We start from the raw sequence: 27089 nt of genomic DNA, 5'->3' as shown, positions 1-27089 counted from the left end.
ACTGAAATCAGAGCCGTGATTCACAGCCTGGTGTCAAGTATATTTAGACAAAGACGCTGAAATATGTCTTCTGGGCACATTTTCACACATATTTTTCACTGATGGCCAAAAATCCTTAAATGAGGATTGGGATCAGTCCATCTGTCTCTCTGCAGCCAGCATTTCACACTTTGTCCGATTAATTCGACAATGTACCTTTAAATAAACACATGGCAGGTGTAAACAGATATACGGTTTGAACCTTTAACCCTTTGTTTTCACACCTTTTCATCCCATCAGGGATCCAAAGCAACTCTGTCAACATTTTCTGCAGTAATGTGTTGAAATGGAATGTTTCTGGTCTAGACAGGCGCTATAAAAAGATGATAAGTCTGATCTGTGACATGTTTACTTGTATATATTTGTCTCAATCTTCAGAAATATGAACAAAACAGTAATGCCTTGTCTAGTACGAAGTTATCTGTGAAAAGTGCGTGCTATGGCAGTTTAGTCAGTCGGTCAGCTGATCCACTACTTTGTTGCCGACTGGACATGACTTTTGTGATTCTGAGACTTTTCCTTTAGTGCCAATATGAGTCTGAAAGTTAGATTCAGACTGAAGTATTAATAATAATTAATATTTTATTAGATAATTATATTAGCATTGAGCATGCATCACTGCTGTGCAGAGCCTTTAGTGTGGCCGTAGACTTTTACACTGTGTCCTAAATCCACAAAATTCTACCTGAGAATGTTTTTTTCTGTTTTAAAATTGTTTAGTGTAATCAAAACAGTCAGAATGCAGCATTATAAAAAAAAATCCTTGAATTTTGAGTGTGCTGTTAATGAACACGACCCTTCCGTAGATTTATGCACAAAGCTGCTCACAGCTGCACAAAATGTAAAACATATTGTGCACAACTGAGAAAACTAAAATATAACTATTACATCCTTGAGAAAAGATTTTGATGTCAAAAGTTGAATTGTTTGAGACAATCCAAAGTTTTATGTGGATTGACGTGAAAATGTTGTATAATTTCCCTGTTTGTGTAAAACATTTAAGCGTGGTCATTTTATATCGTTAGGCCATCGGTCTAAGTTCCTATGACATCCTAAAGAGGTGACTCGGGTCATCCACAGTCTTTTAATCAACCAGGGGTAATTTCAGAAGCACCGTCTGCTGATGACCTTGAAGTTCTCTTTTCAGCGTGGGTGCACTCTCCAGGGAATGGAATCCGTGATTAAAAGTTTGAGGATTACTTCTACTTTCTTTTCATCCTGCGTTTGAAAAGCTTAAAAAGACGAGAGGCAGAGAGAAAGAGTGTGTGAGATTTGGTGATAACCCCTGAAAGAGCATATTGATTTGGTAAGAGAACCAGCTTCACACCTGGCAAGATTCAAGAAAAAATTGCAGAGAAGTTTAATCAATGTGCCGACGGCTAATCAAAAGAAGTGAGTGTGTGTGTGTGTGTGTGTGTGTGTGTGTGTATGTCCCATTTTATTCCAGCATGTGTTCGTGCCTCGGTGGATTTCATGCTTGTTTGTGTTCCGATAATTACAGACACGGCTTGTAAATCAAATATATTTTCAGTTCGGGAAAAAAGTCAGATAGGTTTCTTTCATTTTTAATAAAACTTCAAACAGTGACATCTTGAAAAAATTGTATTTCGTCAAGGTGTCATGTCACAGGCAGGAAGGGTGACATGCAGTTGAACCCTATCAAAGCCTTCATACGGGCCGACAAACAACAAAGGCAGCATCTGAAGAACACAATGGAGATGTTGCTATGATTTCTGATCATTTCAAACGCTTCTTTAAAAAAAAATACACAGACAATCAAGACCAGGTTCTCTCTCTTCAAAGAAAGTTCAATTGAATGTTGCAGTCAGTGTTCCTGTCCTTGGCTGGGACCTTTTTAAATGGCCTTATTCAAACCTTTAAATCTCAATAAAGGAGTGGGTGATAACATACCTCCTCTCTGCATTCATCCAGTTTGAATTGGTGGACCAAGGCCGCCTGTGATTGTCCTCCTACAAATAGGGCTCCCTCTTTATTTCCTGCAGATACAGTATATTGCTTGTTCTGGAGAGATTAAGTTTGCCACCAACTTTGAGCTTCAAATGCCAAAATATAGTGTTCTAACACAAATATAAAATAACCAAAATACCCCCAAAAACAAAAACAATAGAGCTACTGACAAGGCTTTATTCACATTACAATAAGAATTAATTTACCATGTGTGTGTATGCTACTTTTCAGTGTAATGGCATATTTATTTTAGTTTTCTTGATAACAATTAAGGGTATGGTGGACATGTTGCTATAATTAGTTTATTAGGTAGGCTGTGCCAAATCATTTTAGGCCTTTTCAGTGTTTTTTAATGATGTTGGCAAAGATATAGAAACAACACTATGGCACAATGAAAACTGTAGCCTAGCCTAGCCTTGTCATGCAGTGGGAAATGTTCTATTCAGGGCGACTTCATTATGGATGAAATACTGCGTGTGTTGCTGAGGTCTTGACCCTGTGAGACTGTTTACAATCCGCACCTTGCACCTCGTTGCAGGTTGTGCATGAACCATCAATCTACCAAGAAAAAATTCACGACACCAAGTAAGCCAACACGTTTTGACGACAGGTATTATTGCTTACCGGTCATTATTTTAAAAAGGCTTTGACACAGGGTTTATAGACTGAACATAACAAAGAGCACTGTGTGTGAGAGCATGTGGCCCCTCTATAAATCAAGCCCCTCCTTCCCCATAAAACGTAAACATACTTGCTTTTTAAGTGTTTACTTTCTCCCGTCCCCGCCAGTTAAAACACAGAAACCAGTTTAACTATGTGAATATTGACAAACACATTTAATCTTATAGCCAAATCACTTAAGATTTAATGAGCTGATTAAGTGTGGAACTGCTTCTCTACTGCTGCAGAAGTCCTGTTTAACAGCTGACCCTCTCAGCTAGATTTTTAAGGGAGAGCATTGGGGCCACCTAGCCTGGCACCCCCCGCCTACGTACTTCCGCTCAATTTTCATTTGCCTTCAGTAGTCAGTCTGGGTATATTCTTTGGTTTTCTCAGCCAGATTTTTGCTCAGAAGCCAGCACATGACATACGTCATGACCAAACGTTAGACGATTGGTTGGCAGATCCAGAGTGTTGAACTGTCGAGTTTATTCTTATGAAAAATAAAAAAAAACTGAGATAGGTCATACATATGTCCTTATTTCCCTGTGAGGCAATTTAACGTCTCCAGTTCACAATGAAACATGACAGCTGACGTGGGATGGTGGTTTGGAGTCCTTGCAATTTAAATGTATATTAACCGTCGGGCCAGCAAGGTAATTTGATAAAAAAAAAAATAAATAAAAAAAGTGCAGTGCAGTTATTTCAGGATTTCATTCAGAAAAGTTCCAACTACGAATGCAACTCTTGCAGACGAATAATCTCAACGTGTATTACAGTATCTATCAGGTTCCCCCAAGAAGTTTCAAATACATCAATTTTGTTTACTGCAACACTTTTGCATTCAGCAGAACTGAGCACCCGGAGAAAACCCATGATATATCTGCAGGGCCGAGGCTATCTCTTCCTAAACTGTCTCCCCTACAGAGCAGATAGCGTAAATGTTCTCGGATAGGAATCTTTATACAGAAACATGGCTGACATCCTACAAGCACAGCAGTGTCAATGCAACATTTATCAGCAGGACTGAAAGAAAATATACATATACAGTATATACCAGAAATACATGGATAATATAGCCTTTTCATTGGCCCCAGTTTATGCCTTTGGTGAGAGATAGGAGCGATCCAATCCAATATCTGGTACAATATGGAATATAAAGACAAAATGTGTTTTTATTTTTTTGTGATCAATTGTTTTTATTGTTAATTTTTTTTATGTGCACTTGGAGAGTAACAGATTACATAGGCATACAGTATTACATCAATGTCTCAGATGATGTGTTACCGGCACCAGCCAAGGACAAAATAGGTGAGAGATAAAGTAATGCACCTCTAACAGTAAAGTTGGAAGGATTTTCGAATTTCCAGGAACAGATTCGAATTTCCAGGAACAATAACTCATACGAAAAAAATGGTTTAATAAAACACAGCCAATTTTTCTTTTCTTTTCCCAAAGCACCAACTAGACAGACACAGCGAGGAGGCCAGCAACTTGGCAGCAGTTCAGCTTCATCCCAAGACACTTGCATTAACATAGTCAGTGGAGCCAGACACCAGGAACATTTAATTTGACTTATATTTTATGACACCTCCGTGCTATTCTTACAAGGAGACCTGCTGCTCCCTAGACCCCACTCTGAGAGCAGCGGTATGAGGAAATATATGTTTTGCACTAAAAGTGTCAGTTTTATGGAAAGAGGGGCCAACTCAGACACAGCAGTGTGAACACAGAATAGGCAAACAGAGGCTATAAGCTGGAGATTGTATGAGCATGGATGAGAGATGTTTCACATATGGATTGTAATTGTGCAAAGTAATGTCTTGCTTTTTCCAACAAGTTCTGTATTTTTTCTCACAAGAGAAAAAGTACTGTTTGTCTGGAAAATGGATTCTATTCCGATATGATTTATTCCCACATAAAATGTTGAATTTACAGTATATGTGATCATTTCTATGAACAATAGACAATTGTTTACCCAATATAGTTTTCTTGTTCACATGATATCTTTATGTTGCAGGATAACAAATATTTCCTGGACATCGATTTTCCCAGATTAATTAATCTATTACACACCACATAACCTCTTTCACTGCTTGCTTGCATAACATAAGGATCCTGCTCATGGCGAATAACGTTTTTGCTCAAGTAAACTTTTTTCTTTTGGCAAGTCAAACACGTACTGCTGTGAAAACATTGTAGTGGAAACAGTGTGTTGTTGACCGTGGCCGAGTGGGCCATTGTTTCACTACATTTGATATTACTTGAGAGAGAGGAGACATCTCAACAGGCTTCAAGATAGACACGGAGGGGTGGGAGGTCGGTCTAACAGGATTCACTTTATTCAAAGGTTGACATAACAGGGTATCAGCTTAGTAGACAACTTCTACTATAAAACACAGGTATTATCTTATACGTTACAATAGATCAGATCTTTATCCTACCCTGCCCTACTCTTGACAATTGGGGGTACAGAGTTTCCATAAGCAGCTTTCTTCCCCGGGCGTAAAGGCGCCGATCTAGTGAAAGCCCTTCGGCTTTATACTATCTGTGTGTGTGTGTGTCTGTGTGTGTGTGTGTGTATGTGGGTGTGTGCGTGTGTGTGTGTGGGTGTGTGTGTGTGTGTGTGTGGGTGTGTGTGTGTGTGTGTGTGTGTGTGTGTGTGTGTGTGTGTGTGTGTGTGGGTGTGTGTATGTGAGTGTGTGGGTGTGTATGTGAGTGTGTGTGTGAGAGTGTGGTGGGGGTGTGTGTATGTGAGTGTGTGTGTGTGTGTGTGTGTGTGTGTGTGTGTGTGTGTGTGTGTGTGGGTGTGTGTGTGTGTGTGTGTGGGTGTGTGTGTGTGTGTGTGTGTGTGTGGGTGTGTGTATGTGAGTGTGTGGGTGTGTATGTGAGTGTGTGTGTGAGAGTGTGGTGGGGGTGTGTGTATGTGAGTGTGTGTGTGACAGATCTTATATCAAGCCTTATTAGCAATAGTGTGCTTCTAAATAGAATCAGATGATAGTCTATCCGTAGCCAGGTCTTGCAATCATGTTCCTATATTTGCTGTGTCTGCAACAGTTGTTGTTGCAGTTTGTGGCCTAAAAGGTCATCCTGGCCTAAGTCAGCCTGACCGGTATGTGTTGTGAGGCAGTCATGCTTAACCCATTAACCTTACTAACTTCTCTTTAATATAACATAAATGTGTTGGAATCCCACAACATCAATCTCATTATATCATATGTTGTTTCTGTAATAGGCCTACATCCAATAAGGGTTTGACAAATGGTTAACTTTTTCTCTTTTTTAAAGTAAAATTTTTGTTTCGAGTTGTTGCTTTCAATCACACGCCTTTAAGGACATTAAAGTGTTACAATATTGTAACAATAGTCTCTATTGTACTCTAGATTAAAAAAAACTCTAGATGACAGAAATGCTCTGAATGTTAATATTTTTGCGGGGAATTTAGAGACAATGTTTATTTCACATAGCTGTAGTAAAACCAAATACACAGTTCACTTGGAGTGGTGGCTATTTATTTTTTTCCCATTGCTGTAGGCTACATTTTGTTCGTTTGTTCCACACACAAAAAAAACACTTTATATGATATTTATGGATAGGAAAAAAAGCTTAAGTGCCACCTCTGGATTAAAACCCCTGCAGCAGCCTCTCCTCTTCAGGGCATGATGTGAAAATCAGGAGTCAGGAAATCAGCTGCTGTCACGTGTCGTAGTTGGGGGCGGGGCTCTGCGTCTGCGCCTGTCCAGGTCCCAGCAGCTCCATGGGAAGGAAAAAAAAACCCAGAGAGGAGACTACGAATAACGGTACACTCAAATGTTTATGGAGCCGACACACGCATATAACCGCACCGCATCTCCGTTTCCTATGTGACATGTGTACCTGAACGCAACGTGTTGGTGGAAAACGGACGCGGTGAACTGCACGTTGATGAAAACAAGCGGTCCACCATTGTCTGCGTTGAAATAAGAATGGCCTGGATGTGCAAGGTAAGAAGGGGTCTCTCTCTCTCTCTCTCTCTCTCTCTCTCACACACACACACACACATACATATGCTACATGATATTGCATGTTTAGGAAATAGAATAAAAAAAACCTTCATGGGCTGCATAAAGAGCCAATAACCCTCACGCGGTTGTCTGTGCGCGTGCGTGTGAGCAGCTGTGTTGAGGTGAATGTGGAGATGCTCCTCAGCTTTCTCTGTGCTCGCCTGTATTATTTTTGGGAGTTTGAATTTGTAATTTTGTCTCGTGCACGTGAAGGAAAAGGCAGGCCCTCTTGTTCGGTGTTGTGTGTGTGTGTGTGTGTGTGTGTGTGTGTGTGTGTGTGTGTGTGTGTGTGTGTCTTCCAACATTTAGTCCATGTTTGTGCTTTTTGCTCAGTAGAATGATGTATTGTAGGCCATGTAAGCTGTGTATATTCACAACATCTGCCCTTTCATGACGTGTTCATGTCCCCACAATTGTGTATGGAGTTAATACATGATATGAGGCATTTAAAAACATGTAATCGTATTTCTCAATGGATGACGAGGAAGTTAACAAGAAAGTGAACAGAAACATGTTGCTTGGTGACATGTTGTGTTGCCGCTCTAACCACTACACCATTTGCGCCCCAGCTTCCCAGAGTTTGACGCGATATCTTCAAGTATAAGTTTCATCCAACGATCAGTCCAAAATCCCCATTATATTCAGATTTAAAATTAAGAAGGGGACATATTTGATATTTCTGATGGGGAAATTGCAGATTGTCTAATAGATAAATTGATTAACGGTTCTTTGCACAGATATGGAAATATCATGATATGTCAAACATGTGTAAAAACCCTGGCAGAAACACAAGAGAAAGACACAACAATGTTAAAAGCAATTCCGTGTGCATAAAACACTCTTAAAAGTGAAGTCAGTAATTCTGGATAACACTTGTTGTCAAAATCAGTGAATATCTCCTCACGACCCCGCTACCTGTACTGTGTGTGAGCTGGGAAAAAAATTCAGTGTAAATACACAGCCTAGGCTCTGTAAACGGGCATGTTGTCAGTTATGGTGGCCCTCGTTGTTTACATACCAGTTTACAGATTTTGATAAAAAGTGATTTTTACAACAAGCATTCACAAGAATTGCTGACTGCACCTTTAAGTCTTTAGGTTGCACATTTGGCCAAAGACATTGCAGAAGGTTGACATAATGATGACATAACCACAGTTTGAGTTTGATGAGGTTCAGTAAGAGCTCAAATTAAACCATGCCCCAATCAACAATCAATAACACAGTGACGCTATTATGTGGGATGGTGTCTGCAAACAGTCCACACACACACACACACACACACACACACACACACACACACACACACACACACACACACACACACACACACACACACACACACACACACACACACACACACACACACACACACACCAGACAGACAGACAGACAGACAGACAGACAGACAGACAGACAGACAGACAGACAGACAGACAGACAGACAGACAGACAGACAGACAGACAGACAGACAGACACACACCTTTTTATTTGTCAGACTTTATTAGATTTGTGTACCAAAGTTGTTTCCTGTCAATCCTGTTTCCTTGCGCACACACACACACACACACACACACACACACACACACACACACACACACACACACACACACACACACACACACAGGAAGATATGAGAGTGTCATAACTTGTCACCTTCTAAAACTCGTTCAGGCGTTTTTGTGGTTGTTGTTATCTGAGACAGGAGAACAATGTCCCGCTACATATGACACCGCATAGTCATCAAAAACTATGATTGAAGGAAATGTAAAGAAGTGGAGAACAGTACAGAATGAGCTGTGACTTTAAATCAAGTGTTTTTTGTTTGTTGTCAGTTGAGCTGGAAAGAATGTGAACATCAGTCTGATGGAGTTAGTGGCTCAGAGTCAATTGTCCATGAAACCTTTGTTATTCATATCTTCATTAGGCTGAAAGTGCCGCTGACAAGCCACAGTGTAAAGCTTCATCTTATTCAGTCGACTTGTTGATCATTTTGCATTTTGCTGTCACATGTTCCTGCTGTTTGTGTAATACACACAGTAAATTGCTGCTGATGGTGTTTTTTTGTGATTTTTCTGCTGTGTATGTGTGTACAGGACCGATAGATGGATGAACTAATTTTTAAAGGGATTGCTTAACTTTTGCTGCACTTTGCACTTGTTTTTTTTATTTTCTCTTACTTTGTGTAGTGACTGTATAGCATGACACCAAGGCCAATTCCTTGTATGTGAAAACTTAACCTGTCTGCAAACCTGATTTTGATGTATCTACTTCTCTTAAATTTCTGGTCTGTCCCACTATTTATGTTTAAAATGTTGTCCTTTTAAAAGACAATAAAAAAATAAAAAGCTCAGTAAAAACCTGAACTCTGGGAACTTCCATGTCACAAGTAGGCTTAATATAGAGTATATAGAGTATCATCCACCTACTGGATCCATTGACATGACATTTTCGTATCGTCCCATGCCTACACTTTACCGTGGATCTACATTGTCCTACAGAATCACAGTACACTGCAGACTCACCCGCTCCTTTCATAACACTGAGCGTTTGAATCACAGTCTGCTACTTAGTTCATGTGTATAATTGATGAGAGAGGCCTGCACAGAGAGAGCCCTGACATACAGTACACCCCCCCCCCCCCAAACCCCTCGTTAGCTTGTGTTTTTATTGGAGTGAATCCATCCGTGAAGGACTGCGCTGGAGCTGGCAAAGGCTGCGGCCGTTTGTCCTCGGTCGCAACAGTTCATGATGATCTGTCCATCATGTGTTATCCAAAGAATGTGTTCCTCATAACCACGCACACACGCACGCGCACACACACACACATACACACACACACACACACACACACACACACACACACACACACACACACACACACACACACACACACACACACACACACACACACACACACACACACACACACACACACACACACACACACACACACACACACACACACACACACACACACACACACACACACACACACACACACACACAGCAGAACAAGGCCAGCAAAGCAAGGTTTTGTGAGGGGTACACGCCGGGTATGGACGAGAGGTGTTTGTAACAGCCATGGGGAATGCAGCAAGTGTCCCAGTTCCTAAGAATTTTCTTAGGAATTCACTTTTTCCTATGTGTTTGTTTGAAAAGTGTAGAAAAATAAGTTTTAGAAAAAAGCACAGCACACCGGCAGGATATTGAGTGAGGCAGAGAGACGCCGGTTTATAATCAAAGTTTTATCTAACCCATGCTCCGATTTCCTTTTGTGCCATTCTTTCATTTGATCTGTTTTCCTCTCCTTGGAGTGTAAAGTTTACATAAGATATTTAGGATTCCATTGGTTGTAATGTTCCATAGTTTTGAATCTGGCTGCATGGGATCCTAAAGGAAAAGTTGATTCATTTGTAGTCCTTCAGTGATACAGATCAATGACTAATAGTTACTTTTAAGATGACATGTTTTTATCCCCTTCCTTTCCAGTGAAAACCATGTATCTCCAAACTTACGTGATTTTGAAGGTTTTCAAATGAACCGAAACTAAATAAGCTACAATCAATAGCATTAACAGCCATTCAACAAACAAGAATGTGACTATTTCCACTTCATGCTCATGTTATGTTTCTACTCCACATACATCCCAGAGGAAATTATTTAACTTTTTACTTCACTGCTTTTGTCTGACAGCTATACTTACTTTTATAGCTTTTCATGCACTTTCTGTCCTGTGAAGGATTTTAAATTTCTCTTTTGGGGCATGGAGTTTTCACTTTATGGATTAAGAACATTCTCCTCCTTCATAAACTAAATAATCTATTTTAAACCCTAGATAAGCTGTAAAGTGCATATTCACAAAGCTGAACATATTTTTTTCTAGACTTCTTAGAGATTTGTGGTTCTCACAGGACAGCAACACTACAAACACATGATGATCTTGTAGACCATAATGCATTGCTGTAGATTAGCCACAAACTATAAAGGAAAGATTTTCCTCCAGAAAATATCAGATAAAATAGGATAAAGGTTCTGAATACTTAATTCTACGATGGGGAGACGATATCTCCAATTTGGTAAAAATTATTTTAAAAGTGTCCATAAGCTATCGGCACAGTTTGTTTGCGCCTGGTCTCACTTTATAGGGAAAACCCTCCAGATGCATTGTAATAGTAGCCTAATAAAGCATTTACAAATTATGTGACATCATCAGAGTCCAGGTTCAACACAACATGTCCAAAAAACACATTTATACTGTTTAGAAAAATTGTAAAATAGGCAAAATAATTGTGGTATTATCACAATTTACATTTCCAACACAAAAAGTGAGAATTTGGATTTCAGCTTGACTTTTTCCAGACTGAGTGACCTTAAACAAAGTCTTTCTCTTGCTCTTTGCTGTTCCCCATCCTTTCTCTGCAACCCTTTTGAGCCAACCGGGTACCATTTAAGCGTGTGGCTTCTTTTTATCATGCTAATGTAACCTACATCTGTTGTGCACAGACACACACACACACACACACACACACACACAGACACACACACACACACACACACACACACACAGACACACACACACACACACACACACACACACCCTCACACACACTGCGTCAGCTTATTCACAGTGGTGGTAACCAATGGCGATAACCTCCCTCCTGATCTGGCATTAATCCACTCCATGGCAGCAGTAGAAGAGGTAGGCTAGTAACTGGGCCATCGGGTTGAGCCGTCGATTACACCAGAAATCTTGTCAACATCTGGGAAGATTTAAAGCTTTAGTTGATGCCACTGCGATGTGATGTTCAGGTGTAATCGCTAATCCTGCGCGGTTTAATAATGTGACCCGCTGCCAATTTCCAGCAGCTTGAAATCTGCTGCCAGCGCTGGTCATTTTCTTTTTTCAGTTTTTTTCTCTTTCTCTCTCTCTCTTTGTGTGTATTCTAACCCTTTCTGAAAGCAATACCAAGAAAAGATAGCCAGAGTTTAATTAAAAAGGGTGAAATGGCAGCCTACGAATTTAGTTCCACTCTGTAATTGTAGTCGCGGTAAACAGCATGAAATTACATGTCACTCACTATAGAACTCTGTCGGCCATAGCCCATTACAGTAGGTCTACATGCTTTCACAAAGGAGCTTTCACCAACTCTAGCGTCAAGTTTGAAGTCTTGGATTTTATTAAACCTTAAAACAAGAGGACAGAGCCAGTATTCATGAAAAAGAGAATTAAGAGAAGTAATTAATCTGCCTGTCTTCACCAGAAGAGAGAACAAACACATTGTAGACTAATCAATACAGAAGAACATTTAGGCCAATGTTTCTTGGCCCTATGTTTACTTCAATGACATCTCGACTCGAGAGCACAGTCACAGCTTTTACTTTTATTGGACAAGTTTTTCCTCTATGACAGCGCCTTAGGGTCATTATAGGTAACAAAAAAATAAAATAAGATGGAGGATGGGGTGTACTATTCAGAGAAACACCCAGAATTTCTGAAATGTAAGTGGTAAATATATGAGAAAAAAACTTTGAATATTCCCAGAGATTCAAGTTATGCATTTGCGGGCCAAAAAAATCTGACTTTAAAGTCACAAATGTGCACATCCGCGTCTTCACACGCCTGCATATATCTGTAGTTTTGAGGAGACAGGGTTGAATTTTCTGCCCACCCATAAACTAGTGTGCGATCTTCTGTAAAAGGGCATTTTAATGATATAGTCAGACAGTGTTTTTGCAGGGTTCATACTGCTTCTAAATGATGATGATGATAACGCTCTTGTATACAGCTTGAATTAGAATTGTCTCTCTGCTGCCTTTCTCTTGTGGTTCTCCTATAAGTCAGTGTTTATCTTGGGCGTCTTAAGAAGGATCATTTGCAGATAATCAGCTGGCCCGGGGTTGGTTCTTAACTTCGTCTTCTGATCCACTTGCAGCAACACCAACAAAGGGTCAAAAAGATTAAGACTGTCCTAACGTCATTGTCAGTTGTGTTTGTGTGTCTGTGTGTGTGTGTGTGTGTGTGTGTGTGTGTGTCTGTGTGTGTGATTGGCCGAGCGCCGTCAGTGCAATCTGTGAGCGTGTTGGTGGTCTGATGACATCATCCGGTCCTGATGGTTCTCTGGACCAACTCTGTCATTTTTTTTTCAGATTAGAACTCCATCCAAGAGGCGATTTGCCGACTTACTGCTGGGAGGAAATGACAAATACCGTATGGACTTCACATAGAGTACATATGTATGATGATGAGCAAGGGTTGTTTATTCCGTTTGAAGTGTTAACAACCTGTTGGGAAGGGAATTCACATATCTGCGAGGTGGACAACAGAAGTTAGTTAGTACTGCTCGGGAAACACTGGCTTTTGGTCTGCCTGCTGTGAATCATTTGGTCTGAGTTGGCAGGGATTCAGACCCGAGCAAAGGCATTAGTATAATAACTATATAAAAATAGCATTATTTTTGCTGATGGTGGTGTTTAATGGTGCAGGTCATTTATCAGAGGAAAAATGGGGCTGTTTAATAAACATTTAAGAGTTTAAGTCAAATTATACTTTAGGTTTATGGTTTTGCCCTACTTGTTTCCTCTGCTAATCACACACTTGTGTAAAGTGTAATAATCATTAAGGAGATTTAAAGTTGCAGTGTGTGGAATTGAATGGTATTTTACAGAACATCCTTGGTAGAAATGGAATATAATTATGAATAAAAGTGTTTTTTTTTGTATGTTTTGTTATGACCTTAGAATGAGCCTTTTTGTATCTACATATAGCGGGGCAACAACACCCTGCCAGTTGTATTCATGTGTTGCTGTATTGCTGGATAACATTTGGCACGTTGTCTCTTGGCAAAGCAAACTGCCCATTGGCTCAGGGGCGATCCACACCACAGGGGAGCGGTAAGCGGAGGACACGTTTGATAAGCAGTTATACTCTCAGTGGATTTAGACGAGGCTCTGAAGGGCCTCCAAATCACCAGGAAGCCAAACAGAATCAAACAGGAGGGTATTAGGGACAGGGGAATAAAAAAAAGATTAGAGGACGAAGGTTTATCCTTTCTTTTTCTTTATGAACTTTAAGAAAAAAGTTGTGAATAAAAGTCCAAATGTCAAGAATAAAGTCAACTCTTCTGGTCCATCAAATCTATTTAGGGGAGAGACTGACAGCTATGCGAGCTGCCCGAGCCTATGGCCTGTACCATTGCTACATACTACATTTCTGTAGTAGGCCTATGTAGCAATGGTAGGTGACTGTGACTACACACTTAAATTTACATTTAGGAACTTTCAGCTTTTGTTAATATGACGATGGTGAAGCAAGGTAAACTTTGATTTAGAATAGTTCTGGAAATGCAGCATGTTCCGGTCTAGCTGCCGTACATCGTTTCGTCTAAGTTCCCCTGGAAATCGGACCCGTGCAGAATGTATTTATAATAACTATATCAAAGTAGTGTTCTTCTTTTTCGCTGATGGTCTCTTTTGCTGGTACGGCTCATTTATGATCATAGAAGGAAAAAATTGTCTTTTTCATAAACATTGAAAAGTTTGTCGTAGGAGGTTTAATTGATATGTGTAACGTATTCGTATATCGATCAACATTTTTCACCCCTGACCCTAACACTCTTCTGTAATCAATCCATAGATTCAGGAGGATTGTGATGCGAGTACGTTTAAAATAAGTGTTTGCCTGATGTGTCTCTGAATCCTATGTAGCTCCAGTGTTGCTCGTCGGTACCTGAACCTGGACCTCTCAGCTTCTCCTGGGAAGTGAATAGTTTTAATGTCGTCATGTTTCAGAAAGCAGCACACAGTCTGAGGTCACTACTTGCATCTTCACAAATGAACCATTGTCCCATCAAAATTCAATAATCCAGCTCATTTCGATTCGGGGCCGGACCCATCAGGAGCGCAGGGTTACCCTTTGATCCCTGTGCCATGCTGCTGTAAAGCCTGTGGGATTTTTCTCTACAGCGTTTTTTTTATCCCATTGAGTGAGGTGGTGAGTTCAGGCTCGTCGGTAACTCTGAGTTACAGCAGAGTTTGTGCGGTTGGCCTCCAGCTTTCCACTCTATACGCTCCGCCCTTGAACTGAGAACTCTGAGCCAGCAGAAAATCCCTGTAATTGCATTAGTGTTGTCCAACTGTGCCCCGCCCGGCCAGATCCCTTCAGGCCACAACAGCCTTTTTAGCTTGATTTATCGACCCAACATGTTCGGATTTATTGCGGACATCATCAGATATCCTTGACAAATATCCTGGCTTTGATTCAATGTCCTCTGTCCTCTCTCTTTCTCTTTTTTTTTTTGAGGTGTGCGGATGTTCTGTGAAGTCAGTGGGAGCCAAGTCCGGTAATAGTGTAAGCTAGACTTGGACTGTATCCAATTTGTTATACTTTTAAAGCTAGTGTTAAACTTTTTCATAATAGTGTTGATTACATTCAAGCCATTGCCAAATGAGTCGACACAAAGTTGATTAAGCCTATATGGTATGAGCGTTGGGTAATACTTATTTCTACCTCAACTGGTAATCAACATGCTGCTGCTGCTGGACACTGACACACACTGTTAAGGCATCTATCATACACATGTACTGCACATTACACAGCACATTTTTTCATGGAGGTAACTAAACCAATACCTTTGCTATTTTTAAATTCCCCTGGACACTTTATAACCATATAACCACCCAACCATAGTGGAGGCCCCCTTCCTGAGGACACTCTTGACCAGCTAATAGAAGGTTCCATTTCCTCTGTGATTATCCCCATTGGAAGCCTGGCGTTGCCCCGGGCGCCAGCTAAGAGAGGGTGATTGCCTTTCGTGAACTGAAGAGGGTTTGACGGACACAAATAGAGTCTGGCGGTTAAGTGAGGGCATTAAATAAAGTTCAGTCAATTCTTTGCCATGAAATCTGATCCCCCCCCAGTCTGCTTCTATACTCGGCTGTGCTCTGTAGCTAGTGGTGAGTGGTGGTTTTTGTTTTAAAAAACAACACAATGAAACGGGCAGAGGTTCAAAATGCCACAGTGCACTCTGGGTAATGTTGTCGAGGAACAGGCGCTGTCACACGGTTTTTAACAAGACTGAAATGAACTGATAAATCAATCAACAAACAAATAAACAACTGCAATTTTGATTACGGCGGCAATGCATGATTATTCTTATTATCAATTCATCTAACTACCATTTTCTCTATTAATAATTTGGTCTATAATACAAAGCATTGACAAATGACATTTTGATTTCCTAGAGGCCAAGTCAAGATGATGACTTCAAAAGCTGGTATCATCACATTTCTGTCCTGTTTCCTTGAAAAATTACTTAAACAAATACATTGATTAAGAAAATGGTTAAAATAATTGAATAATCAAATAATCACTCGGCTCTTATTTGAACAAACATTTAATCTAAATGAATGTATCTTCAATTGCTGGTTCAAGCTAATATGTGAAGAACAATGTGATGTGCATGAAATGTGCTCAATAAATACAATTGCCTCGTCTTGCAATGTTTCTATTTTTTAAGACTTTGTTGCTTTCACCTCCTCAGCCTTAACAAACACAGCCACCCTCTCCAACAACAGCTCAGCACCTTAGAGGCATTGACAGAAAGGACTTTATGTTATTTTCCGGCCTGGAACAAGCAACACTTGCTCGTACCACGTAGCTGAGGCTGTTCCGTGGCTTTGCATTCACCTCGCCCATTAGTCTATTGTGTGAAAGATTCATAACGCTGTTGTTTTGAACCTACACACTCTTAAGAGGATTAATGAAAAACAAAAAGCCGCGCTGCGACATCACTGGAAGGGTTTTTGTGGTTAGAAATCTCTCTGTTGCTTCAGAAGAGGATTCAGTTGACTCACATTTTCTCTCCATATATTCTCAGAGTGAGACATGACTTAAAAATATGTCCTCAATGTGACTTATTCTTTATCCGATCCGGCGTGTCCTATTTATTCTTCAGCTCAACGAGATAAGAGCAAATTCCTCCACATCCATCTTTTCTTTTTAGTCGACTGCCCTGCCGCTTCGTCTTGACAGACGTTTAGAAAAAAGGTTTTTGGCCGATGTGCTTCTAGGACTCGTCGTTAATCATAATTCCAGTTAAAGGGGCATTCCTCCAATTCTACACATTACACAGATCAGCGTATTTAACATGGGGAGCAGTGGTTGAATGATGTGTCTGTGTGGTTCTGTCAGGGTTATACATCTTCATTTATGCTTTGAGGCATTACATTTTTTTTAACACAAAGCTTGCCTTACGATTGGCCATGCAGTTTGAAAGGACGTGGTCCTTTATCAGACAGAAAGAGTTTAATGAAATGTTTCGGCTTGATGCAGATATTTTGGTATCATTGTATATATTGGGTGATTAGCAGCAAGAAATTCCAGCAGAGAAATGTTAAAACCTGGTATACAAGCATCTTCAAACAATGTCTCCATTACGTTGTTTGTTGGTATTGCAATCGACGTACAAATTATAATCGATTTTTATTTGTTTTCAAATATTAGCGAATATAGTGGAAAAAAACAACCAAGGTGATTCCATGTACTTCTACTTTATTGCAGCTGTTTTTTGTTTGTAAAAGCATATCTCAAAAGTAGTTGTAGAAGATGCACATCACCTTAGTAACAGTGTATTTGTAACCTGAAGGTAATGCATTTCGTCCTGGAGATTATATACTGTGTCTGTCTGTCTGTCTGTATGTCTGTCTGTCTGTCTGTCCTTCTAATCCGTCCTCAGATGTATTGCTTCGGTGATCCATACCTTCTCAAATGTCTCTGTATGAGCAGCAGTCGTGCTGTGAGTAATCACCATCAATGATACGAAGCTCTATTATGGAGTTATCCAGGGATACTATTGAGTTTCAGGGAAAATATCAGTTGCTAAATGTCAGTAATCCTGCTCTGGCATTTTGGTAAATTGAAATAGATTTTCTTTGGTCGTTGTTTTATCTCAACAGCCAGATTCTCCCCTCCTGCCTTCGCCCTTCAAAACACAAAGACACATGGGGAATAATCGCTATTCTGCTGCAAAGAACTCCTGCTCTGTCTAGCATCTGCTGTTGCATAAAGTTGTTTTTTTGCTCTTAAAGAAAGTTGAAAAAAACTTCCTCATACTGAACATGGACAAAGTATTCTGATTGTTACTTAAAGATGGAGTCAGCAATTCTGGAGTATGGTTGTTGTGAATTTTTTTTTTTGTCAAAATCAGCGAATATCTCCTAATGATCCGCTACATGTCCGTACTGTGTGTGCACTGAAAAATAATCTGGTGTTTAAACCGTCTAGGCTCTGTAAACAGGCATGTAAACAACGCCTATTGTAGCTAGCAAAACCTCCATTTACAGAGCCTAGGCTGTGTATTAACACTGTTTTTTTTTCAGTGCACACACAGTAAGGTCAGGTAGCGGATCATGATGAGATATTCATTGATTTTTTATTTATTTTTTTGACAAAAACTGAATCCAGAATCGCTGACTCCACCTTTAAGTTTCTCCTGAGCGTCTGCAGTATTGACCTGAAGTCAGATCCATTATTATACAGTAGCTTTGACCTTGGCTGGCAGTGCGGTCTCCCCTGCCTGTAAGCCTTCTGGCCATAACAGCCAGGGCTTTAAAACTAATATATTACAGTAAGATGAAGATAAAATATCCTTTGAGTGGCAGCAGTCATTTTGTGTGATTGGCTAGATGCCAATAGACATCCTGACTCTAAGTCTTCTCTTAAAATAACCCTTGACAAGAGAAGTAAGAGATATTATACACGAGGGAACATATTAAGTCTACACTTCCCTATAAAAGACAAGTGAGTGGAGCAGATGTTTTGAAGCATGGAGCCAGGCTGTCTTTATCTATGTGTTCTGTTTCTTTTTTATTTTTATGTTTTGATTTATGGTTCATTAGTGTTACCAAAGCTTAACAACCATACATGATGCAGCTTAGCATTAAAGTGTCATAGACAATTAGAAAAATGAAAAACAAAAACACACACACAGACACACAGACACACACACACACACACACACACACACACACACACACACACACACACACACACACACACACACACACACACACACACACACACACACACACACACACACACACACACACACACACACACACACACACACACACACACACACACACACACGCGCGCGCACACACACACACACACACACACACACACATCATCATCATCATCATCAGACCACATACTGTATCCTCACAAATTTTTTTCTGTGAACATATGGTGAGATTTAAAAAAATAAATAAAAAAATCCCCCAACATCCTAAAAAGTTTGCTGGATCCAGATGGGGAAGTGAATATTGTGTGAGTGTTTAATCCTTTATACTTGTGCAGATTATGTTCCATTTTATATGAGATACAGCATCCATTAGTCAAATGGGTTTGGACTGCTTGTCCTCTCACAGTCACGCGTACTCAGTTCACATGTCCAGATAAACACACACACACACACACACACACACACACACGCACACACGCACACACACACACACACACACACACACACACACACACACACACACACACACACACACACACACACACACACACACACACACACACACACACACACACACACTACATCTACTGATTAAGTTAAGACAGGGATTTGTAGTTTGGATGTTTATTGCTCTTTAAAAATACGTTAGGAAATTTTCTTTTTCCCCCTTATTTTTCCCCCCTCATCCACCTAAAATAAAAATTAATCAGATTCCCTGTGATGCACTGTACCATAATGATGCCAACAGTACAGATTAGTGTTGATTTGACCTGGATTGAGGGATTTCATATGTCACCGCTGGTCAGGGTGATTCAACGGAAGCAGTTTGCACCACTGGCAGCAGCATCAGGATGGAGTCCTAACTACAAAGTAGAGTGACACCTCGTATTCTCATCACATTTACAGAAATGCATAGACTTTTTTTGGTATTTGCTTTACAAATCCGTTGGTCCGTTGGTTGAGGTTAACAAGAACACTTTATGTTGGGTTTAATAATTATTTTTTTCACCTGTCAGTACAGTATTCTGAAAAAATAAGGTTGTATTGATCTCTTATGAGGTTTAAGACATTGTTTTGATAGTTTAAGTCGTCTTCCAGGTAGTTCTTCTTTTCATTTCTTTGGTGGTCCTACATGGCTTTTGTTTTCGTTGTTCCCTCTAGTACATTTTGAATATTTTGAATCTGCTGTGATTTGCAAGGAGACAGTTTGTCTCCTCCACAGACCACTGTTTAGCTTTTCCGTCCGTGCTGGATTTGTTTTTTAAATGGCGGTCACAAAGTTTTAGTTGGTCTTTTACTCTTGTTGGTCACGGAAATCATGCTCCCATCCCACTGATGTTAGCGTTTTTTTTGGTTCTACACCAGAAAAGTTTTTGTTCTATTCTCGACTGATTATTTGTTTAGTCTGGAAAAAGTAAAAAAAAATAGCGATCACACATTCCCAGAGCTCAAGGTGATGTTTTCCAAATGTCTTGTTGTGTCTGTGCTCTGATGTTGTTGTTAACACTTTAAAAAATTAATAAGCCTCCCGCGGATTAGATCCTGCTGATAATCACTCTGTAACTCATATACAGTTGTATAGTGAATGTTTAAAAGGTTTTCTCACACACACACACACACACACACACACACACACACACACACACACACACACACACACACACACACACACACACACACACACACACACACACACACACACACACACACACACACACACACACACACACACACACACACACACACACACACACACACGCGCGCTGTGAGCGCTGTGCATTCGGAGCTGCTCTGGGCCTGTCATGGTAGCTGTGTGAGGTGACTGCCCCCTCTGCTGGACTCTGTAGAGACAGCAGGCTGAAAACCTCCCGATGAGTTCTGACATTTGCTGCAACTCGTTGGGTCATACGGCTGTAACTTCAGCCTCTATCCCTGTCCCTCTTGAGGGAATGCAGCTTACATTAGGATGTTTTTCTTTGCAACAGTTCAAATCTGTATTCGTTCATTTATGCAGTGAAAGTATGGAAGATGCCACAGTGATGGGATGTAACATTCACTTCAGTAATGTGCCTCAAAACTTTGCTTCAGCATTTGCAGTTTATGGATTATTTCAGTGATAATTATTGTTATTTTTACTGCACTTGTCTGATGGGTACCTACTATTTTGCAAGTTTTTGCAAGTACATTTTTTATACAAAAGATGTGCACAAAAAAAGTTAAAAAAGTTAATGTGTAGAAGGAATTCAACTTGTTTATATGACTTGAACTTTTTGATGACTTGGCATTATTCTTTCTTTATTCAAGATTTCCAGAACATAAAGTTTGTTTAGATAAAAAATGGGTTGAAAAATATAAGGTTTTTTATAGCAGAGTTATAGCAAGATTTCTTGTTTTTAATAAGTGGATCAGATCAGCTCCATTTTGATCAACCATATTCAGTTAGAGTTTGATAGTTTCGGTAGTTTAACAAGCATACATGCAGTTTTTCTTTGCACTTTTGTAACCAAAGTACTAACAAAGCAAAAATGTGCCCTTATAATGAATTAAAACCCCAAAGGACTTTTGTAAATAGCTCATGAATTAAATTAATCAGACAGGCATAAACATAATATAGATGCAATAACATCTACAAATTGTATTAGTTCACTTTTATAGTTCCTGTGGCAGTCATAGCTCCCGAGGGTGAAATTTGGAGGGGAACTTGTGCGTGACTTTGTTGCCTAGCAGCAAAGTGTAAACCTCCCGGGGAAAAGAATAGTTTGTTACCTTGTAGTAGGATGGCTTTTGAGGCGAGACCTTTGCTGAAAATATGACTAGAATAAAGTAATGTGTCTGGACCCATCTTGATCTCACGAGAACAATGCTATAATTCTTAGAAACAGAGGGGTAGGAAGAGTGAGAGAAAGACTTGAGAAATATTTTCTCAATCACCGTTAATTGAAATAGGTGTTCACTGGACCGTGCTGGCAAACATCAGGTGCCAGGGAGGTAGTGTTTATGCATTGCAAATGTAATTTTCAGATTTTTTTTTGCCCGTTGCCCAAGAGGCGAAGAATATAACCACCACAAATGTTTTTTCATGAGCAATTTCTTCAGATTGAGCCTCTCATTATTCCAATACCCATTGCGAATTAGTTTTTTTTTCTTTCTTTTTTTAGCTAAAGTGTGGTCTTGTTGTTCACTGAGCTGTAGCGCTAGTCTTTTGGAGGAAATTGTATTCTCTTCATGCCCAGACGGAGCCTGGTGGGGGTGAGGTTTTGATTGCACTATATATGCAGTTAATGTGCCTTGAGTTTTCATTCATCACACACATAACGGATAGGACACCACTGGTTGATTATAGTGTAATAGACAAAATGTGTTGCCTATTTGGTTCACATTCAGCAAGAAAATTGCTGCAGTGATTAATCCAGAAAGTAAGACATTTCTTTTCAGCTGTGGATGTAGAAACAAAATCTTTCTCTGTAACTGCTGGATGCATGCTTGCTATCAAGTTCGCCAAATCCTCATAAAATTTGATATGTCAATGTTGGGTTCATAAATTGTTACTTGTAACAGGTGATTGCCACAGTTGGTGGTGGTGCAATCAGTAAGTTTGTGCTAATGTAATGCGGTCACACATGCTCTCTGTAGAAAAGAATTATGGATCTCTCATGTGCTGGGTCCCAATGATCCCAAAAGGTTAGAACAGAGATCAATACCCCCCTCAGAGAATGTTTTAGCCCCTTTTAAAAGAGCCCCCCTACATTAATTTTTTTGGTGGGGGTGGATTATAATTGAAATCTCCCTAGGCACAGCTGACTACTGGCCTGGCAGACAGACATACAGCGTTTTAGCTCCTTTTTGTGGATCCGTGAGCATGCGGGTCGTATTCAAATCAATGTCGACTAAACATGGAACATTTTTAAAACATAAAGGAAAAACTTTCCCGTTAGTGAGACCGTTGTCATAAAAGTATCCTTAGTCATATGCCATTACTAACTTTGGCTCAATTTCTGCAGCCATCCCTTACATTCAAAGTCTTTTGGTGTGTGGGTAAATAAAATGTCCCTAGGCTACAACCATAAGCAACACTCTAGTTAATGGCCATCCTCGTCTCATTTGATTGGCACAAACAAGGTCATATAGCCGGCGCCTATACGCAGTCATAATCCTCAGGCAAAATGTTTTAAAAATTGACCTGAAAGCTGTAATGTTGAAACTTTATAGCCATTCTGCTGCCTCCCCTGCTGGTGTTAATGTGCCCAATTTGGGCTGGCAATGCGCTACTCTGCTACACTCCCCAAACTGTATAGCCCACTCCCCCACACACACATCCAGCCTTTCAACTTCTGTGTCAAACGGCTCAACAGGCCGACTAGTGATGGATGGAGTACTGAGACTCGCACTAGAGGCTGGTGCGGGTTCAGCGCTTTGCTACATACGCCCCCACACCCCCCGAGCCACGTCCAATCGGCTCCAGACTTTGACACATCATTTCCCCTGTGATTTGTGGCCAGATTGAGGTTGAAGGAGACAAGGAAATGTTCTTCCGTCCTCATGAGAACAGATGGATGTTGCCGTGCTGCACACTGAGCCAAAGTCTACTTTTATCATTGGTTTCATGCTCCATAATGGAATCATGATGACTAGCTATTATGGCACATTTTCAGATAACGACCTGACAGTCTTCTTTTTTTGTAGGGATGACATAGAACATACTAAAAATGAAATCCATTATTTTGTGAAAAATAGGTAAGGAGTGGCAATTGAGAATTTCCCATTTGTCCCTTTTTGTGCGTTTTTTTTTTTTTTACCAGATCAAAGTTGAGACCCTCTTCTGTTTATGATCAAAGACGTGCGTTATAACACTGAACTGACGTGTGATGAAACATACATGCAATTGCTTATAATGCGATGGGCTTGTCAGGGCAGCAAATGGTCACTGCCTTTTTTCATCCAGCCCCCTCCCCGCACAATGTTTGATCTCGCCTCTGAGAAGCGAAGCCTGCGGCGGGCGCCTCCTTTGGGACGATTGATGTTGGAGATCAGAGCTTGTGTGTTGGTGCGGGGCACTTTGGCGGTGCAGGGGCTTCCACCATTACAGCGCGCCACATCCAATCTTCTCACCATCAGATAACTTCAAAAGAATCCGCGAAAAAAACACCTTCCAAAAAAAAAAATCCAGTTTCCCATCGGTGTTGTCCGTTAGATTAGCAGCATGTTATTGAAGTTTCCAGAAAGCCTGACTGAAAACTATCATAACCTCAGAGACCAGAGATGTTGTAGCACCCCACAGATTATTTTCATGTCTGCCTGATTCCATCTCTCCTCTCCTGTGCATTGATCTCAGACTCTGCCGATAGCTTGTCCTCTACCAGACCTTTCCCTGTCCTCCATCTCTTATCCTTTATTTCTGTCTCTCTCTCTCTGTCCCTCTCTCTCTCTCTCTCTCTCTCTCTCTATGTCCCTCTCTCTCTCACTCTCTCTCTCTCTCTCTCTCTCTCTCTCTCTCTCTCTCTCTCTCTCTCTCTCTCTCTCTCTCTCTCTCTCTCTCTCATTTTTCTGCCAAGCAATTATACCTCTTACCTCCAGACACTCCATCACTTTCCCTGTCTGTTCATCACTGTATGAAACAGTGACACCCTGACTGTTGCTCTCTTGGTTGAAACGCCTCAGACTGATTATGTAACAATAAGCCCTGTGAGACTGTGGTGATGCTTTGAGCTAAATGAAAATAATGTCACAATGACAATGCTAACATGTTGAGGTCTAAAGTTCAAAATAGTTGATTTGATGATGAGCATAAAACGTTATCAAAACACAAACTATGTATTTTTGTAGTTGTCATGAGAGTATGTCTCAGCTGTGACTGCTCTGAGAGATTTATGACACAACTGGAAAACCTCCACTTTTTTTCTTGACTATTAAAGGAAGAGTCAGCGATTCTGGACAAAGCTTGTTGTCAAAATCACTTTTTGTCAAAATCTGAAAAAAATCTCCTCACAATCCGCTACCTGTCCGTACTGTGTGTGCGCTGAAAAAAAAAAATCCAATGTTAAATTGCAGCCTATAGGCTCTGTTAACCATGTCGCTAGCTAAGGTGTGGGCCCACTTTGTTTACATATACCAGTTTACAGAGCCTAGGCTGTGTATTAACACTGGAACGAAATGTAAGATTTGATTAAACATTTGGTTTTAGGCTCTGTGATTGCACCATTTCTCAGATATTTCTCCCTTTCACACAGAAGAAGTCGGTGATCGCCACCAGTCTGATCGTGGTGGTGTCGCTGTTTGTTGTGGTGGTGAACTACGCGGAGAAGCCCTACTTCCTGCTGCAGCCCGTGTTCGGCCAGACCTTCAGCAGCCACTGGATGTTCTCCAAGCAGCCCTACAAGGCCTTCAAGCCTCACCAGGGCTACATCAGCATCCCCAAACAGGAGGTGAGAGACAAGAGAAAACACACACACATACAGCAGCAACTTCACTCATTCAAATTTGAATCAATGGTATTAAGGAATCTAGTATACCGCCGCTAGTACTCCTTTGAGCCCTAAGGTCCTCTAAACAATATTTTCATTTTGACAACAGGTCAAATAACCAGGGAGACAGAGAATAAATGGAGTTTCCACCACAGAGCATTTTGATGTTTTCCAGCTCCTTGTTTTAGAACTGTCCTGTTTGGTTCAGTCTCACTGCTCTCATGAGCGTTTTTTAAAACAGACTGTAGCCGTAACTACCTTCTCAGCACAAAACAGCAAGTAAACAAGGATAGCATCGAGCTAACCATCATAGTGGAGCATTCTAAAAAAGAATCAAGATACAAAGGAATTATAAGATATATGTGATCAATTTTAGCATGAGTTGGTGGAGAACATAACTAAGCTAAAATTCCTGTGTCTGCTGATTGTTTACAAAACTTATTTGTAACAAGCTCAACTTTATTAATTGATAATATGTCAGGGATGTATTTACAGCTTGTTATTTGGCACCCATGTGGCAAAATTAATTAGTGTGTGAAATGACTTTCATATTGCAGAATGTACAACATCACAAGTTAACTTAGTTTGTAATTAATGATGGTAAATTATTAAGGACGTTACCTTGTTGGCAGAGGACATTTTAATTTCCCCTACACTGATTGATATAAAGTTTTATTCATACAGGAGGAAATCGCTGATAGACATTTCAGTTTCTACACCACTTACTAATGATAGGTCGAAGAAGTTGTAGTTACATGATCAAACTTTGTCATTTTATTGCAGCTAAAAGTTCTAGTCTTATATATTATTTATAGATTAAAATAAGAAATTAGAGACGTGAAATAAATGATGAAAAAGGGTAAATGTTTGTGTGGCAAATTGTAAAAGCTGATTGATAGAAACCTACATATAAAGAGAAGAGCGTTATTCTGGGAAATTTGGCTTTAATGTCATTTGAATGTCATTTAATGGAACTCAAGAATCTTTTAAAAAAAGTTCTGGATTTGAGCTTCAAACCTTAATTTAAAGTGATTTTGTTCTGCATCTTCGCTGAAATGATTTCTCCATTGCAGTCTTTATTCAAATCAAATGTTTTACAATGAACCTTCTACATTTGGACTGATGGTGGTGCTACGGATAACCTTTTCTTTTGTGGTGCATTGATATTCTGTTAGCCTCCCTTAACATTAACCTGCCATCACTCAGCTTCACCCCTGTGATGAAGGTGCATTCAGGTGCAATGGGATGCAAAAAGCACAGCACCTCCTTGGAGAATTGTCTTGATTCATTAAATCAGGTTCTCTGCGATAGATCTGAAAATGCTTGTTTGAAGTCTCCTGCGTGCGTTATTTCTTTGTAATTGTCAAAGAGCCATGTCCGTGATCCTTTTCTTCTGCCTTCAAACAGCTCCGTGCCGTATATTCCCCGCACAATTTATGGAAATTGAAATATCAAAGCCCTTTTAATTCCCACCACATCAAAATGTAAAAAAAAAAAACAAGCTGTGTGTGTTTGTTGCTTAGGGGGGCAGCCGGCGAAACCTGAAAATGATTGCTCATGCTGGTGAATATTGGCAAGTCACGCAGAGAAAAATCGTATCGTAATTTGCTTTGCATGAGATGTGTGTGTGTGTGTGTGTGTGTATTTGTGTGTGTGTGTGTGTGTGTGTGTGTTTGTGTGTGTGTGTGTGTGTGTGTGTGTGTGTGTGTGTGTGTGTGTGTGTGTGTGTGTGTGTGTGCAACATCCCCGACTGACAGGTAATGAGGATTGTGCTTTCAGTTTGGGGTTGCAATGCATCTAGATTTGGAGTGTAGCGATGGATGCGTTGGCCCTTCATGAGGAGTGGATGCCTTATATTCAGCAGGCTGATATTGGCAGATTAATGCGGAGCGTCGCA

The 27089-nt window shown here is 40.3% G+C and overlaps 1 protein-coding gene across 1 annotated transcript in view; it reads left to right on the top strand.

Annotated features, from left to right (window-relative positions):
- Positions 1-6565: 6565 nt before the first annotated feature.
- Positions 6566-27089, top strand: part of st6galnac3 (ST6 (alpha-N-acetyl-neuraminyl-2,3-beta-galactosyl-1,3)-N-acetylgalactosaminide alpha-2,6-sialyltransferase 3) — a gene marked incomplete at its 3' end in the record, with an annotated part of 59402 nt that continues 38878 nt past the window's right edge. Inside the window, exons 1-2 of the mRNA XM_080034754.1 lie at positions 6566-6650; positions 24959-25153. Of these exons, the coding sequence (XP_079890880.1) occupies positions 6633-6650; positions 24959-25153 (213 nt within the window). The 5' untranslated portion in view covers positions 6566-6632. The remainder of the gene's footprint in view (positions 6651-24958; positions 25154-27089) is intronic.

The sequence above is a fragment of the Ammodytes marinus genome (genome assembly GCF_949987685.1).
Source record: "Ammodytes marinus genome assembly, chromosome: 9".
In the NCBI taxonomy this organism is placed as follows: domain Eukaryota; kingdom Metazoa; phylum Chordata; class Actinopteri; order Uranoscopiformes; family Ammodytidae; genus Ammodytes; species Ammodytes marinus.
The sequence above is the reverse complement of the archived record's forward strand: the minus strand, read 5'-3'. Positions and strand labels throughout refer to the sequence as shown.